Raw genomic sequence first — 17,776 nt, forward strand, 5'->3', positions numbered from 1 at the left:
AGACCATTATACCTCCTCCACCAAACTTTACAGTTGGCACTCTGCATTTGTGCAGGTAGAGTTCTCCTGGCATCCGCCAAACCCAGATTCATCCGTCAGACTGCCAGATGGTGAATCGTTCATCACTCCAGAGAACGTGTTTCCACTGCTCCAGAGTCCAATGGCAGCGAGCTTTACACCACTCCAGCTGGTGGTTGGCATTACGCATGGTGATCTTAAGCTTGTGTGTGGCTGATCGGCCATGGAAACCCTTTTCATGAAGCTCCCGACGAACAGTTATTGTGCTGACGTTGCTTCCAGAGGCAGTTTGGAACCTGGTAGTGAGTGAGCAGCCGAGGACAGACGATGTCTACGTGCTTCAGCACTCGGCGGTCCCGTTCTGTGAGCTTGTGAAGCCTACCACTTCGCGGCTGAGCCGTTGTTGCTCCTAGACGTTTCCACTTTAGAATAACAGCACTTACAGTGGACCGGGGCAGCTCTAGCAGGGCAGAAATTTGACGAACTGACTTGTTGGAAAGGTGGCATCCTATGACAATGCTCTTCAGTAAGGCCATTCTACTGCCAATGTTTGTCTATGGAGATCGCATGGCTGTGTGCTCGATTTTATACACCTGTCACCATAAGGTGTGGCTGAAATAGCCGAATCCACTAATTTGAAGGGGTGTCCACGTACGTTTGTATAGATAGTGTATGTAGGACAAATCATCAGAAATAAGGGTATTGTAAAGCAGTTGGCTGTTGTAAAAACATAGCACTGTGTTGTATGCCATTTCTGCCCCATGCAACATTGCACAAGATCACCTTTTCTATGTGACTTGTCAACTGATACTGTATCGCCTATCTCTCTGCTTGAAATTCATCAGCTTTCAGTGTATCATTGAAATTCAGATAATGAGTGGAATATATTGTTATATACAAACCAGACCTATGTATTTCAGCAGTGCATTGTACACTACAGTATAATTCAAAATGGTAGCACATACATGTAGAGTGACTCTTTTCAACTTTGTCCAATTGAAGCACACTGGCTGATGGAAAAATTATGATGTAGTATTTACAGCCACATCCATATATGATTTGGTTTTACCTTCCACCATAAATTGATGTCAAATTGATACATTTATGAGGTAAAAATATATAATTTTTCAGTGTTAAGCAGTTATCAAATTATATACATTAACTAGGCACTACATAATTTTGGTTCAGTAGTATATCAGTTTTGAGCAGTATGATTAAGTGATTGTTAATTGTGTTGTTAACAAATGACAAGAAAATCATATCAAAAGCAAAGTGAATATTGCATTTTGAAAAACGGATACTTAGATTGAATATGTATCCAAATTGAAAGAGTGATTTGGTGCAGTGAACGAGTGACTTTGAATTTGTTTGTTGTACTCAGTCAATTGAAAATGTGCTTAGAGTTTTGAAACATGACATTTTGATGATCTGTTGCGATTTTTGTGATTAGAGTTGTGGAAATGTACCACATACTTGTGAAAATTGCACCAAAGTTATTGAAAAAAAAAACTTAAATACAATATGTGATAAAGTTATCTTGATAGCCATTCAATCAGATTCATTCTCTCACAATACCTCTTAATATAAATGTACATACATTTTAGAGACGGATATCATTACAACCGAAAAATACCTTGATGCAGGATTCATACACATAATGATTCATTAGTTGAATTAGATACATGCTTTTGTGTGTAATACATACAGAGGTGCAGGCATAGCCGCATGAAGTAGGGGTGCTGAGGGTGCTGCAGCACCCCCCGAAAAACCAGAATATTTTTTTTATATATGTTTTTTTTATAGATTACTTTTTTCTCTCACAAAAGTAGTGCACTGGGCCTTTACTAGTCCTGTATTAGCTGACCGATATCCACCTAATTTTCGAACACTTTTAAAACACAGAAGCCAAATGCAGAAACTATGGATACAACTTCCTCCATGCTCATGCATTATCATAATTCATATGTGCACCACTAGAAATCCCTGTATTTAATAGCAGGTTTCTGTTAGCTGATACATGATGACAAAACACACCATATTACTGTCCTGGACTTTTATAGGCTAAACTGCCTTGAAAAAAAAACATAACTGATCCAAATGGTTGCCCAATCAGGCAACCTAGATGCACTTATTTCGAAATGAATATGCATTCTAAATGACAGGCTTTTGAGTGGTTATTCAAATAATAATTTGCCATTTAGCAGACGCTTTTATCCAAAGCGACTTACAGTCATGCGTGCATACATTTTTGTGTATGGGTGGTCCCGGGGATTGAACCCACTACCCTGGCGTTACAAGCGCCGTGCTCTACCAGCTGAGCTACAGAGGACCACAAATGACAGGCTATTCTGCAATTTACAGCCTAGACCAGAGTTTGCACTCACTTGAAAACAATAACATTCTTCATTACATTGTGTTGTTGTAGCCTAGGTAGGATACATTTCTTGTCCCAAAAAAACTTAAACAATAGGGTATATTTTCGAGCTGCTTACCTGAGGACTGGGAGGGAGCACGCTCAGCGCAGCCTCGGGAGCGCGCACATAGTGTAAGCTACCTATTATTTATTTTAATGATCAACTTTTTTTCCTTTGACTGGATATATTTACTGCAGTATTAAGCCTAACATTGAGCTTATGAATTATGGTTGAATATGCATACGCTTCTAACTTAGGCTTTAGGTTACATGTCAAGCCTGTCTGTCTTCATTGTTCTGGTGCGCAATTATGCACCTGGCCTCTCCGCAGCCATGGCTATTCCTTTTAAATCTCGTGGAGTCCCAGTAAAAGCCAAAAGCTTGTTGGACATGTATTTCAACTTATTTTCATTAGCCTACAAAAAGCCTATTGGTGGAGCGATGCATGCTTGCTGAATGTAAAATAGGCTACAGCATTAATGGGCGGTTGGAAAGGAGAAGTCCATATTTTCCTATAGTATGCCTAGGCCTATCTTAACACCGGGCTACATCCTGACAAAATAGGTCTACACCATATGAGTGGCCTGATAATGTACCTTTCTGGACCTTCTACACTGTTGAGGATAGACATAAACTGGAAAGGAGATCCAAATGGTTGTATAATCAGGCCTATGCTGTTGGCCTATGCAGTTAGTTCGGCATGAAACAAAACAGGATGTGTGAGCGGTTATTCAAATTATTCAGGGACAATAATTGCGTATTCACTTGAGAACAATATTTAGCCTATAGTTTAATATTTTGCTAGTGAATGGCCTAATATCTAGCTAATATTTAGCTTCTTATTTCGGCTACATATCACTAGCCTCTCTCTTCCAGCTGTTCCGGTGCGCAACAGGCTATATGCTGCAAGCCTCTCCGAAATAGGACATTACTCTTCGCGAGAAATCCCAGTGAAAGCTATAGGCTACAAAAGCTATAGCTATTTTGATTACCTTTTTATATTAGGCCTAATAGCCTATTTGGGGAAAGAAGCAGGCTTGCTCTTGCTAATTGCTGAATGTAAAACAGGCCTACAGCAGCATAGAATATGCATGTCGAGGAAAGTTGAGGTGGGAAAGTGCATTGGTGTGATCACTTTTGGCCAGTTATGATAACACTGTTGCACTGAAGCATTGCAAATAGTTGCACAGGACAGACGGAGATGAGCACAGTGAAAAAGAAGACCCAAAGAAATTGACAACCTTTAGGAAAATGGAAATCACTTGCAAACCACTTGAGCAAAAAGGCAATGGCATGCAGTAAAATATGTGCAGGCTTAATGGCGTTTGTTGTTGAATCACTAAATTTAAATACAATTTACTATATCATTTTTCATTATGCCTACATGTACATTGAAGTAGCCTATTATTTGCAGTTCACAATGAACACACCCTGAAAGCACTGAATGGTCACTCTGAACCAGTAGCCTCTCTGTGCGTTAGAGACCTCATGAATGGTCTTGTGTTACTACCACCTTATTAATAGGCAGCCTGCAGTAGGATGCTTTGATCAGTTGATTAACAGGTGTAGGACTTTAGAACGATAAACTATAAACTTTCCTCTAGGGTGGAAGCTCACCAACGTTTTATAGGTATGTAGCCTATAGTTTATTATTATAGTTATCGTTAGAGTTATTGGCTTGGTGGATGGCCCGGGCCTTAGTTAACTCTACCACAACAGAAGTAGCCTACTAGTAGGTCTAGCTAACATTAGCGAACTTGAATTAAATAAAAATTAAATGACACTTATACACTTGCACTGACTTATACTTGTTTACTTGACTCCAGCTCGCTGCAGTAGGGATGTAAAGCAGAAGTCGAATCCATCACGTCCGTTGTTTGGCTGTGCCCATAGCAATGTTCACTCCGATACTTGAATTGTGTAGGCTACTGTACTGCATTTACATTGTTTATGCTTTGAGTTTACTTATCCTTTTACTTGCTGATAACAGTTTTTTTTCATGATATACTTGGTTTATTCTGCCACTTGCACTCCTGCACAGTTATCTTTACTCTCCGAGGCTATAGCTAAATATTCTGCATTCCTGGAAAGAAAGGAGAAAGATATAAGTGGTTAGAATATCGTCTGCTTATTACCTAAAAACCTGAGCGATTTCATCCCATAGACATAGATAGAGGACTTTAGTGCCCAAAATACAATTTTAGCATGGGCAGAGCCATTAAGGACATTCACCATTGGTTAAGGAAGGATCACATATTTCCATCAGGAGGGATCAGCCAATTAATTATACTTGTGAGCAAACATTCCATAACTGCAGGTGCCTTGGCTTTATACATGTTCAAACATCCCACTCCAGGTGGCAGTATGCACCCTTTCAGTTTCTTTACCAACTCATAGAAGTATTAGAAGAAGAAGATTGACTACTTCAAAATGGAGATGGCCCCAATGGCGCTGCCCATGCTCTCATAGACGCCATAGTGGGACAGATACAATGTTGCTTCCTCTAACTATCTCTATGTTTCATCCTAAACTTAATCATTCATCCCTCCATTCATCCTTTATTCATCTATCTATCCATCTATAACCATTCTAACCACTCTCGTTTCAAATAAAATTATATTGGTCGCATACACATATTTTGCAGATGTTATCGCAGATGCAGCGAAATGCTTATGTTTCTAGCTCCAACAGTGCAGTAATACCAAACAATACACCCCACCCCACCCCACCCCCAAAAGAAAGAAATTAAGAAATATCAGAACAAGCAATGTTGAGTCCAGAATATAAATATACTGTAATGTATATGATGGTGTGTATAGACAGAATGGACAGTATATGAATAGAAAAGGTGTGTACAGCAGTAGTGACAGTGTATATAGGATGAGACTAGAATACAGAATATACATATGAAGTGGGTAAAACAGTATGTACAGTGCCTTCGGAAAGTATTCAGACCCCATTGACTTTTTCCACATTTTGTTACGTTACAGCCTTATTCTAAAATTGATTAAATAGTTGACATAATGAAAAAGCTAAAACCGTTTTTGTTTTACATTTTTGCTAATTCATAAAAAAAATTAACAACTGAAATATGACATTTACATAAGTATTCAGACCCTTTACTCAGTACTTTGTTGAAGCACCTTTGGCAGCGATTACAGTCTTGAGTCTTCTTGGGTATGATGCTACAAGCTTGGCACACCTGTATTTGGGGAGTTTCTCCCATTCTTCTCTGCAGATCCTCTCAAGCTCTGTCAGGTTGGATGGGGAGTGTTGCTGCACAGCTATTTTCAGGTCTCTCCAGAGATGTTCGATCGGGTTCAAGTCCGAGCTCTGGCTGGGCCACTCAAGGACGTTCAGAGACTTGTCCTGAAGCCACTCCTGCGTTGTCTTGGCTGTGTGCTTAGGGTTGTTGTCCTGTTGGAAGGTGAACCTTCACCCCAGTCTGAGATCCTGAGCACTCTGGAGCAGGTTTTCATCAAGAATCTCTCTGTAGTTTGCTCCGTTCATCTTTCCCTCGATCCTGACTAGTCTCCCAGTCCCTACCACTGAATAACATCCTCACAGCATGATGCTGCCACCACCATGCTTCTCCGTAGGGATGGTGGCAGGTTTCCTCCAGACGTGACGCTTGGCATTCAAGCCAAAGAGTTCAATCTTGGTTTCATATGACCAGATAATGGTCTGAGAGTCTTTAGGTGCCTCTTGGCAAACTCAAAGCGGGCTATCTTGTGGCTTTTACTGAGGAGTGGCTTCCGTCTGGCCACTCTACCATTAAGGCCTGATTGGTGGAGTGCTGCAGAGATGGTTGTCCTTCTGGAAGGTTCTTCCATCTCCACAGAGCAAATCTAGAGCTCTGTCAGAGTGACCATCAGGTTCTTCGTCACCTCCCTGACCAAGGCCCTTCTCCCCCAATTGCTCAGTTTGGCTAGGTGGCCAGCTCTAGGAAGAGTCTTTGTGGTTCCAAACATCTTCCATTTAAGAATGATGGAGGCCATTGTGTTCTTGGGGACCTTCAATGCACTGTATTCCCAAACAGTTGTACTAGCTCATAAGTAATAAGGTCATAACAGTCAAATGTCGTTATGCAGTTGACCAAACTATAAAGTTTTGAGCTCTGTTGAGATTTATGCCACTTTAATTGAAGAGGGCTCAATATTTTATAGGTAATTTGTGTGGAACGCTCAAAAAGTTTAGGTAGTGTCATGACGTTATCGACGTCATGACGTTCTGGTGGGTGGGTCATCTCTCTCTCAGGAAAGCTGAGTCAGCCATCTTGAATTTAGCCGAGATGCGGGGATGTTTGGGCCGCCCGTGTGGATGTGGAACACAGTTTAATTTGTTTTAATTTGTTTGCAATGCGCACTTTTATGCTGCCCGCTTGAAACCACCACCACCTCCGTTTTTATCATTAGTCTTATTGCCCTCGTTTTCTTAAGCGCCATCTTATCATCACCTCTGATTTGGTAAGTAACTCTGTTTTTTTTTTTTTTTCAATTGAATTTCGATAGTCTTAAATGTGGAACTGGGAATACATTTGTACAATGTGCACAGTGAATATTCGTTGTAAATAGTGTAAAAATCCAAGTAATTGTAACTTTAGAAGTTGTTAAATATGTGATAAATACGTTACGTTACTTCATCTTACAACGTAACGTTATCAGCAGGTTTCCTGGATGAACTACATTTCCCATAATGCATGTTTGCCCGGGATATTGACGGTGGAGCAAGGTCCATGAGTTTTCGCTGTTCGCCGGTAATGCAAGTGCGTACTGTGAGTATCCTTATTTCAATAAGTGTCTGCCTTACACAGTAAATATTTTACGTTATCGAGCTGTGTGTACGTGTGTGCTAGCGTGAAACGAACAATGCTAAACAACATAATGTGAGTGTTTTATCATGATGCTAACCAGGCCTGTGTTTGTATTTCTTCCTAGGCTCAAGTGTGTGGTTGTGAGATCATCTCGAAATCCTTTTAACAGTTCAGGTAGGATGTATTATGAAATAGTGTTACTAATGTAATACATTCCTAAAACCAAGTATAGAGTGTATTTGTTATAATTCATTGGTATTAGATTTAAAAGGTGATCGAATAGCTCCTGATTTGTAATGTCATTAATGCATTTCTTTTGAAGCAATGTTTTAAAAATGTTTTACAAGTGAATAGGTTGGTTTACTTTTAAGTTTAAATTTCCCACGTATCTCGTTAAAGTTTTGACCAATGAGCTAACTTGTTAAGTTGTGGCCAATGGGAGAGTGGACTGGTTGCCGGGAAAGAAAAGGGAGGGAAAAGTTGAAAGAAGGGAGAGGAGAGACGTTAGTGGGGTTGGTGAAGGAAAAACGACCAAAGGAAACGATAAAGAGAGAACAAAACCATACCTACAGAGTTTTTTTTTAAGGTAAATCCTGATTTTATTTCTATAAGAGAGTGTTTATTATTTAGTTAAGAAAGACCAAGTGGAGACTGAAGCTGCCGTCGCATTGTGGAGACATTCGACATCCTAGAGGTTAGCCTAGCATCGTGCAAGACTTGGAGAGAATTGCTTGTGACGATCAGTTCGGGTTTCCAACGGATGTCTGTTTCTGCTACAGAGTACTGGCTGCATTGATAGCTGTGTTCGCGGTGGATCTTGTGAGGACACCTGCACAGAACTACTATATTTTGCTGAGGCATTATCTACAAGTAGTGAGTAACTACAAATGTGGGGTGGACTTCGGGACTTTATGTATGTCGTCATTTTTTTTTATGAGCTCCAACGCGCGCCCAGGGTTTAAGCAAGCTTGCAAATAATTTGGACATGGGGTTGTGGAAAAATCATTGGGGTTTATAATTTGTATTTCTTTTGATGTGATACATTGAACATTTGATTAATATAGATCTTGAACCTTATGTCTGTTGTATTGGTGGAGTCATTTACTGTTTCAGTTTCATTTAATGCATGGGAAAGCATATCCTTATAACAATAACCAAGTCTATAATCATTCTATCTGAAGTTAATACCCTATTTGTCATTCACCCTAGCAAGTTTACAATAGGGATTCTTATTGGAGATGTCCTTCTCACCTAATATCCCATGCTGTTCAGATATTCTAAATAAGGTAATATCGTGAGAGTCAAATTCGAGCCTGGTGAGAGGGTTACACTAATAATTGGTTTTATTTTATGTGTTTCCACAGTCATTCTTTTGCTATTTCTCTAAATGTTTTTATCTCAACTGTGGGGTCAACAGTTGATCACTTGAACCCTTTATTAATACTTTGTTAAATACAAAGAACAACAACAGAAATAGCAGATCTATAAGCACACAACTTTGATGCTTTGCTTGTTAATAACTAACTTGCTTATCTTTTAACATTTTCATTTTTACTATAATTAGTGTACAATGAATGTTTTTGATATTTGTGTAATTATTATTGTAATGGATATTTTTTGTCCATGTAGGAACAACGTGATGTAAATATGAGACGGGCCCTCGTCCTTCGTGCACTTCCTGTGTACCTGCGTGAAGATGCCTCCAAGTTTTTCAGGACCTGTAATGTAAGTGTACTGGCCTCACTATCAATCCCTTTGCTTAGCTATTCAGTCAGCTTAAACATGACATCACTCAAAGAACTATAGGAGAACCAGAGGGGCATTCCAGAAAGCAGGTTATGTGAAAACCATCAGTATAGCCAATTGTATTTTTTCCAACAACGTAATTTCAAAGTCCGTGTTTCTAGTTTGTCGCCGCATTGAGTATGAGATAAAATGTTTTTATATTTCATTTTCAGCCGATTTTAAATAAAACAAAATAGCCTAAAATAAAACATTGAACAACATTCAACCACTTCCTTAAAGGCTAATATAAAATAAAGTGATGTTAAATTCAAAATGAAAAGACGACTGCATCTGAAACTGTCAGTGATTTATATAACAGCCGCAGCCAGAAAATGTCTGCTTCCTGTTTTCTCCCGTTGCCATGGTGAATAACCGTATCGGAGCTCCATTGATGATGGCTTTTTACTAGTCGTCAGGCACAAGCTCAACTCCGAGTTAACGTACTCTGAGTCAACTTACCTAACTCAGATCAGCTGTTCTGTAACTGAAAACTCAGTTTCACTTCACAGGGTAAGTCAACTCTGAGTTCAGGGTTAGGCTCAGTTTGTTGAACCTCCTTTCTGGAATAGCCCCCAGAACCTGTTTATGAAGTTTCCTTGAGTTGTTATTCTGCAAACTGACATGTAGAAATTACATAAATGAAAAGGTAAGTATAAAGAATTCCACTAAACAAAAAGTATGCTTACAGGTAGGTGTGAAACTAACATAAAATAATAAGCATGTGTAAAGAAAATAGTTTAAACATGTAGCTTAGCTGCAGTCTAAGTGCAAAGTGACCGTAATGTCTAGACATCATTAGCATGATTTGTATCCTTGAGGGGCTGAACTCATTTTTGTATTATTTGTGTTTTATAGTCAGCAGATGGTCCAGACCTCACTGACACTCCGGTGGCTCTCCTGACAGTTGTCACTGATGATACTACTGATGCGGCCCTCTTCAGCCCTGAGAGCATCTGTATTGTCGTGGAAGATGAAATACTTGTGAGTGGTCCCACAAACCTGGCTGACTCATTTATCCTGCTCTTTGGGTATGTCTATGCACTAGACCTACAGTACCCAAAGAATCTCGAGCTTACATTCACATTTATCCAAAAAGTTGTGATGTGTCTTGAGGACAACAAACCACTGAAAGGGCGTCTACTGACACTGAAGAATGATTTGTTCAATGAGTGAATCACTCAGAATGGACTATTTGTTGAGCTGAGTATTGAGGATGTTTTTTGTTTTTTTCCCCTCTTTACAAATGTAATAATTTGCCTCTTCTACCTCATGTTTAATATGTTACACTGTTTGCCTCTACTACCTCAGATTTAATACATTGATTGTTAATAGATAAATATCACAACATTGACGTATTGCCAAGCCCAAGTTTTTGCACTGTAGTTGTGGGAAACGACTGTTGAATTCATGCACTATACATGTTTAATGTTGTGTGACCTAATGCTTACCTTGATGTTGCCAGTTGAAGTACGGCACAGTAGAAACCAGTACTTTTATTTGAATGTTTTATTTTAAAAAAGTTTGTTGCAGCCTTCAAGGTACAGTAAGTGCCAAAACGTTTTAAATGGCTCCACATTCTAATAGTTGTTATTGCTGTTGAGGATGGATTATAATTAGAATCTTATTGAATTTTAACATGAAGCCTTTGTGAGTTTTTATCATAATGTTTTCTGAATAATGTGATATGGAGACCGAAAATACTGAATCTACCCTCTGTAGCAATGACCACTATCAGAATATGGAACTATTAACACTTAATGTACTTTAAAACACATTTTGTTTTTATGGAGTCACTTCCTTTTTTGTTTTAATTTATGACAAGCACTTTGTTTTGACTGAGCTCCTTTTGATTCGTGCCTTTTTAAAAGCACATTGTGTTGAATAAAAAAAAAGTTAAATTGTCACTGTGGTGTCACTTTCATGTTTTCTAACATTATTCGCTGATTATAATTGTGTAATGGACCGACATCAGTATTTCAGTTTAGAATTAATTTTGATTGCATGTCCCACATTATGAGTTGAAGAATATTGAAAATTTTGAGTGTATTTCACACATTATATGAGTTGAAGAATATTTAATATTTTGAGTGTATTTCCCACATTTATGAGTTGAAGAATATTGAAAGTTTTGAGTGTATTTCCCACATTATATGAGTTGAAAAATATTGAAAATTTTGAGTGTATTTCCCACATTATATGAGTTGAAAAATATTGAAAATTTTGAGTGTATTTCCCACATTATATGAGTTGAAAAATATTGAAAATTTTAAGTGAATTAATCCATAATTATAAGTTGAGGAATATCAATATTTATAATATAACATTGAGATAATTTAAGGCAACTGTAAATATAATTTTTATTTTATGTAAACTTAAAACATTTAAAAACATCACTAAAATATTTTTGTGTAATCTGTTACAAAATAATTTTTGAGTTATGTGAACTTATTAGGGTTTACAGTGTGCTGCAGAAATGTTTTGGTACCCTTCCCCAGATCTGTGCCTCGACACAATCCTGTCTCGGAGCTCTACAGACAATTCCTTCGGCCTCATGGCTTGGTTTTTGCTCTGACATGCACTGTCAACTGTGGGACCTTATATAGACAGGTGTGTGCGCCTTTCCAAATAATGTCCAATCAATTGAATTTACCAGAGGTGGACTCCAATCAAGTTGTAGAAACATCTCAAGGATGAAAAATGGAAACAGGATGCACCTGAGCACAATTTCAAGTCTCATAGCAAAGGGGCTGAATACTTATGTAAATAAAGGTATTTCTGTTTTTTATTATGGGATATTGTGTAGATTGCTGAGGAGTTTTATTTATTTAATCCATTTTAGATTAAGGCTGTAACATATCAAAATGTGGAAAAAGTCAAGGGGTCTGAATACTTTCCGAAGGCACTGTAAACTTGATTAAAGTGACCAGTAATAACTACACTGCATATCTCCTACTATTCCTACGTCTATTCCACTTCAACCTCTCTTAATCTATTCATTCATAACCTCTCTTTATCAATCCACTTAGCCCTCTAACCTCTATATCCATCCAACAACCCCTCTAACCTTCATTCAGTACTCCTTTTTCCATTCATCCATCCATCCATCCATAATAGCTTCCTTTATCCTTCCATCAAGCAACCATCCATCCAACTTAAGTAACCAGACTTATTGCTTTAATGTAGCGATGCAAAGCAAGCAGTGTCAGCTGAGCTAACATCCAATCAGAGACTGAACATCATTTATTTTAATGGCAGCTTATTCAGTTTGGCCATTCAGCAAACATCATCGCTTGTAACTGCTGCGCTTTTGCCAACCAGCCCCCCAGCCCCACCTGCTTTTGGTTAGTTTCTTCTAGAACCCTACCTATAGCTTGGTTTTGATCATATAAATTGACTGAGTACTTTCCCCAAGTTGGTACTACCCCGCGGAGCACAGCCTAAACACCAAGGCCAAATCTATTATCATACACATTTATATGTTCAATTAAATGTGATGTCAATGGAATACATGAGTTTCCTCCTGACACAACTATATTTAACTCCTTCAACTTCTATTCAGCTTTAATTGTACATGAGCCTTTAAGCAATTTAAACATTTTACACAACTAGAAAACATACTTCTAGACTGCTGAAGCAAGCAAACAAATGTTGTACCTTCTTTGGCTTTTCTAGAGAGTGGCAAATGTGACGATTGCGGGACACAGGGAGGAAAGAGTGAGAGAAAATGGGAGTGGCAAGGAAGACGAAGATAGAGAGAAAGACTGAGTACAGGGAGAGAATATTGAACAAGGAAGAACAGAGGAATTGCACTACTCAGCACTTTGGAAGAGAGAGGAGAGAACACAAATCAACAGGATGGACAGGTACAGAACAGACAAGAAAAGGACAGTGAGATTATATGGAGGGAGACAGTAATAGAGGACCTAAAACGAAAGGATACAGCTGCAGGAGAGGAAGTAGGGATACAGTGTTACTTACGCGCTTTCTCGTATTGCTTCCTCTCCTGCAGCTGAGATCTTTCTGAAGCAGTATACCATCTCTATGTAGAGCCAAGCCTGTAGCCCGATGATGGACACGTACATCATCACCTCAGAGACTATGGAGGCCGTCCCTCTGGTGGCTATAGAGAGAGAGAGCGGGGAGTCAAAGCTCTCAAAAGGCACCACATAGGCTCTTAGCACTTACAAAGCACTTAACAATTGGGATAAATAACATTGGAATTCAAATTGCATACAAAAGTATTTGTCTGTATAGTAATACTGAACCTTTAGCCACCACTTTCAGGTGCACAAGCTTGCTGACAACGGTCTGGTATTCGTAGAACTCGTACGTCAGGAGCCGGTGGAAGTGGCAACTGTAGGTGCCTGAGTCGTTAAAGGTGACATTGAAGAGGTAGATGGACGCATCCTGTATGTCTTGGCTCCTCTTACTGCCGTTCCAGTCCACGCGGTCCTCGAAGCGCTCATCCACAATGTGGGGGCCCTCATTGTAATTATATATCTAATGACACAATGACATCTGGGTCGTTTACCTGGCACTGAAAATCTCTCCGGTTTCATTTCCTAGATCGCCACCCGTATCTGGCAACATCCAAGATAATGGACTCAAAAGGATACAACTGTGTTTTGAGAGAGGTTCTTTGAGTAGGAAAGTATACTCAAAGTTTCATAAAGTAGCTGTGAGCCTATCTGCCTATCGGCTGTCCCAGTGGATCTCTGAGATCTAAAATGTCATCCAGATTAATTCCATCTGAACCACACGCAACACTCTGCCATATCATGGTTGGGCATTGTGGTGTGTGCATGAGTGTGCATGTGTGCGTGCATAACTTTGTGTGTTGTGCCTTGTGGTTGTGTGCTTAGGGATGGGCTCTAGGTCATGTGTCGTAAGACAGCATTGTCTAGAGGACTACCGCTGGCATACTCTAAACAGACTGTGGACTATAGTGGCAGCATGTTTTATGTGGCACCAGAACAAACAAAACCCCAACCCTAATCCTACAATCTACTACAGTTGGTAGTAATTTGGAATACTATAGCAATCATAATCCATCTCAGATACTCACATGTGCAAAGTCAGCTTCCCCTTTGGCCTTGAAATACCAGTCGACTGTGGCAGAAGCTTCCACCTCGGGCCTCATTTTACAGGAGATGCAGCCCAGTTTGAACCCTTTGCCTGCAACGGCCTCAGTGTCCGAGTCCACCTCTGAACAGGCCCCATGGCACAGGGACACTGTTGTTTACAGGAAAGAGAAGAGATGTTATTAGTGCTTAATATTTTGATATTAGAAATGGGTAGCTTCATAATTCAACAGTATACAGAAGAATATCCATATATTGAAAGATGTTGTCTATCCACAAATGGTCAATCTACAAAGGTGGTCATCTCCACTTACCAAAGTGGGAACAAAGCAGAGACAGGAGCAGCAGCCGCACAGCAGACATGTCCTCGGGTGTAATGTAGCAACGTTAGTACAGATCCTAGGGCCGAGAAGCCTCAAAAGGTATCAAAAAATATCCCAACAGTGTCTTTGAACACTTGAGAGTAAGATATTCGTTTGAGATGTTATCCAGAAAGACGTTGTTTGAGCAAAGTAAGAAATCGTAGGGACTGAAGTTGCTTCCTCCGAAATGACCTTAGAAATAACAAAAATAGGAATCCCAACACCATCAATAATACATTTGACGTGTGTTAAATTCCTTCAAACAACACTTGATATAATAATAATAATAATAATAATAATAATAATAATAATAATATATGCCATTTGGCAGATGCTTTTATCCAAAGCAACTTACAGTCATGCATGCATACATTTTACTCACGGGTGCTCCCGGGAATAGAACCCACCATCTTGGCGTTGCAGGCGCCATGCTCTTAGTGCCATGCACTTCTCTTTAAATGGAAACAATCTTTTTATCAAAGACTTTTGCATTAATGAATTAATTATGTTACATAGGCTACTGTTTTGATATGCTTTTTCATGCAGGATACATGCAAGTATTACCATGAATATTTGTTTAAAATTCAAGTGTTTTAGGAAAACTCTGGAGCTTGATAATTTCAATTCAATAAAGTGCAAAGATAAGGCCAATAGGCCAAGGAGAGACTTACTAGAGAACAAGTAGAATACACAATAAAGGCTAAGAGTGCTAATCTAATATACAGTAGGCCTATTTAAAAGCCTCCCTTAAAAAGATCACTGCAGCCAATATACACTTCTTCTTTTTTTACATTTTTTTTTACATTTAAATCTAGCAAATAAAAGTGCTTCAGTTCTTTGGCTTAAATTAACAAGTTAAACATTGGTTACAATGTTTATTGCAACATTGATCTGATTATTGTTGCTACAAGATAGCCTACACATCCCTAAACTATAGCTATGATTATGGTCAGTTTTTCCTATTGTTCCAGATCTTTGTTGACACACAGTGTTTACAAATCTAAACACTGGCCTGGGATTATCAGTTCCCTGAAGTCTTAATATCAAATGTACTGGGCTATTATCTTTATAGGCTATTTATACCAACTGTAATCTGATATTCTATTACAATAATAGGCCTAGTTCTAAATTATATTGACATGGTTATATATGATGCTTATTTGAATAATCGACATTGTAGGCCTATGGTTTAAATAGGCTACTGTAAAATTGCAAGCCACTGCATAGGCTACATTAATAATGAATTGCATGCCACAAGAAAGAAGGCCTAGGCTAAATAAGAAACATACCAATTATATTTTCTTTTTTTAGGGACACTGTAAATGTGTTATTGCGCTATTTGGTTTAAATAATCATCATTTGCATTGTCTCACATTTTACTGTCCTCACGCTGTCCCTTGTGTAAAAAAAAATAGCCTCCTTATGCCGATTTGTCCTTTCTCTGGGGGAAAATGTAGGCTATCCTTTCCTTCTGATGGATCAACAAATTATTTAATGAAGCGAAGTTCTTTTGAGTTGCAAAAATTATTCCACCCATCAAATGACCCTGGACATGTAGGCCTAGAAGAGATGTTTATCCCGGGCTTGCATTGTGAATAATACACACTTCTCGCTCCCTGTCTGGCGTTCTTTTTACCGCAGTGCATCTGACTGCAGCGTCCTCCAAACATGACACCTGTGTGAAAGTAGCCACAATAAGGATGAGCCACAATAGTGGAATGAGGTTCGCCTTCAGAATAAAAGTTCCCAATTGGAAGTGATTCAAACGGATACAAATAGTGGAATCATGCCATATTTGGACAAGATAAACCTACTTGGTGACCCACAGATTACAATTCTGAAGAGTTTACACAAATATTATATTAGGGAACTTTAACTGTGGGAAATTACCTCACTATACAGCCTATTGTGCGTATTGACATTCATATTGCAATGTACAGCCTTACATATGGATCTTGGGTTCATGAAATGGAGTATCAGCCTACTCAGTGACACACACAGAACACAACTGTGAAGAGTTTACACAAATATTAGCGTCGTTTCTCATATTAGGGAATTTTGAAGAGCGACTGCCCCTAGAAACCAACTAATCCCTTTGAAAAAGGCCTATGTGCATCGATATGAGTCTGAAAACATTCTACTGTCAAAATTGAATACAACGTGTAAATAGGATAATTTTGGTCATAAAGTCAGTCTTATCTAAACAGAGTTTTGAACCTCAGTGCGTCACAGCGAGTAAATGAAGATTGAGATTGGATTACAATTATGTAAACAAATCCTGCCCACTTTTTCCAAGCTACACTAGTAATTGATTTCTCTTAAATGTATATATTGTTGTCCTTTCCTCTTTTGCCAGTATCATGGGTATTTATTGTGCGCAAGGCTAATTTTGTGTACAGGAAATGTTTGGTGAAGTTGCATTGTGAAGCATTTCAGTTTCATATTTAAATGCAATAATTTACCATTTTGCAATCCTCCCAGTGGATGTGATGTTCAGGTGCACATGAACACTTGCTACACTGACAACAAATACGTTTCTTTATTTCCATATTCCATAGTGTCCTGTGTTTGAAGTTTGCGTGTCTCGGAGCCTGTAGAACTATTGTTATGAAATGTGTATGGAATCCGAAACCTGGAAAAACAAAACAGAGAAAACGGAATTAGGCAAAAAAATTGAATTAGGCAAAAATACAAACTGATTTTAAAAGGCCCTACCAACGTTTTTTGCTGTGCATTTCTGCCCTTTAAAGTGTGTGTCATCCTGCAGCACAGCATTTTGGGGAAAGTTGAGGTCCGTCAGGTCCAATGTTGGCTATGCACCCAAGAGGGAAAGAGGTTGGGCCATCCTATAAATGTTTTAGAGTAATATAATATAATATATACAATTTAGCGGACGCTTTTATCCAAAGCTACTTACAGTCATCCGTGCATATATTTTTACGTATTGGTGGTCCCAGGAATACAACCCACTATCCTGGCATTGCAATGCTCTACCAAGATGCATGACAAAGTTATAAATGCTTTGTGAAGCCTCAATTGAATATTATTTATAAAGCCTTTATTAAGCAGTACTTATGCCACCCTTTATAAAACACAGGTCATATGTGACATAGTGGGTTATGTCACATTTAACATCGGTGGTTATGTCACACAGTTTTGCCACATTTATGAACCCTTTATAGAGCATGACATACGGTTATAGATTATTTGTGACACATTTATGTAGTTTATATGAAGGCTTTCTGTAGGCTTTATGAAGCCTTTATAAGCTGCACATCATTTAAAGCGGGATCGAATTTTGGGA

The 17,776-nt window shown here is 38.8% G+C and overlaps 1 protein-coding gene and 1 long non-coding RNA gene across 6 annotated transcripts; one reads left to right on the forward strand and one right to left on the reverse strand.

Annotated features, from left to right (window-relative positions):
- Positions 1-4,444: 4,444 nt before the first annotated feature.
- Positions 4,445-14,473, reverse strand: LOC311116160 (sodium channel regulatory subunit beta-1-like; the record flags this gene model as incomplete). Its single annotated transcript, XM_084157385.1, has 5 exons — positions 4,445-4,514; positions 13,008-13,149; positions 13,295-13,529; positions 14,095-14,261; positions 14,425-14,473. The coding sequence occupies 5 exons, from the start codon at positions 14,471-14,473 to the stop codon at positions 4,445-4,447; spliced, it is 663 nt and encodes a 220-aa protein (XP_084013511.1).
- On the forward strand, positions 6,490-10,933 carry LOC311116170. 5 transcript variants are annotated; one of them, XR_014611370.1, is made up of 6 exons: positions 6,490-6,897; positions 7,096-7,196; positions 7,369-7,418; positions 8,024-8,117; positions 8,874-8,969; positions 9,885-10,933. It is a non-coding gene; the product is annotated as an uncharacterized lncRNA (long non-coding RNA). The 5 variants fall into 5 exon arrangements; XR_014611371.1 differs by having other exon boundaries at positions 6,492-6,897; positions 7,099-7,205; XR_014611372.1 differs by having other exon boundaries at positions 6,493-6,897; positions 7,096-7,205.
- Positions 14,474-17,776: the final 3,303 nt, after the last annotated feature.

This window comes from Coregonus lavaretus (assembly GCF_964263955.1).
Source record: "Coregonus lavaretus genome assembly, chromosome: 3".
NCBI lineage: Eukaryota > Metazoa > Chordata > Actinopteri > Salmoniformes > Salmonidae > Coregonus > Coregonus lavaretus.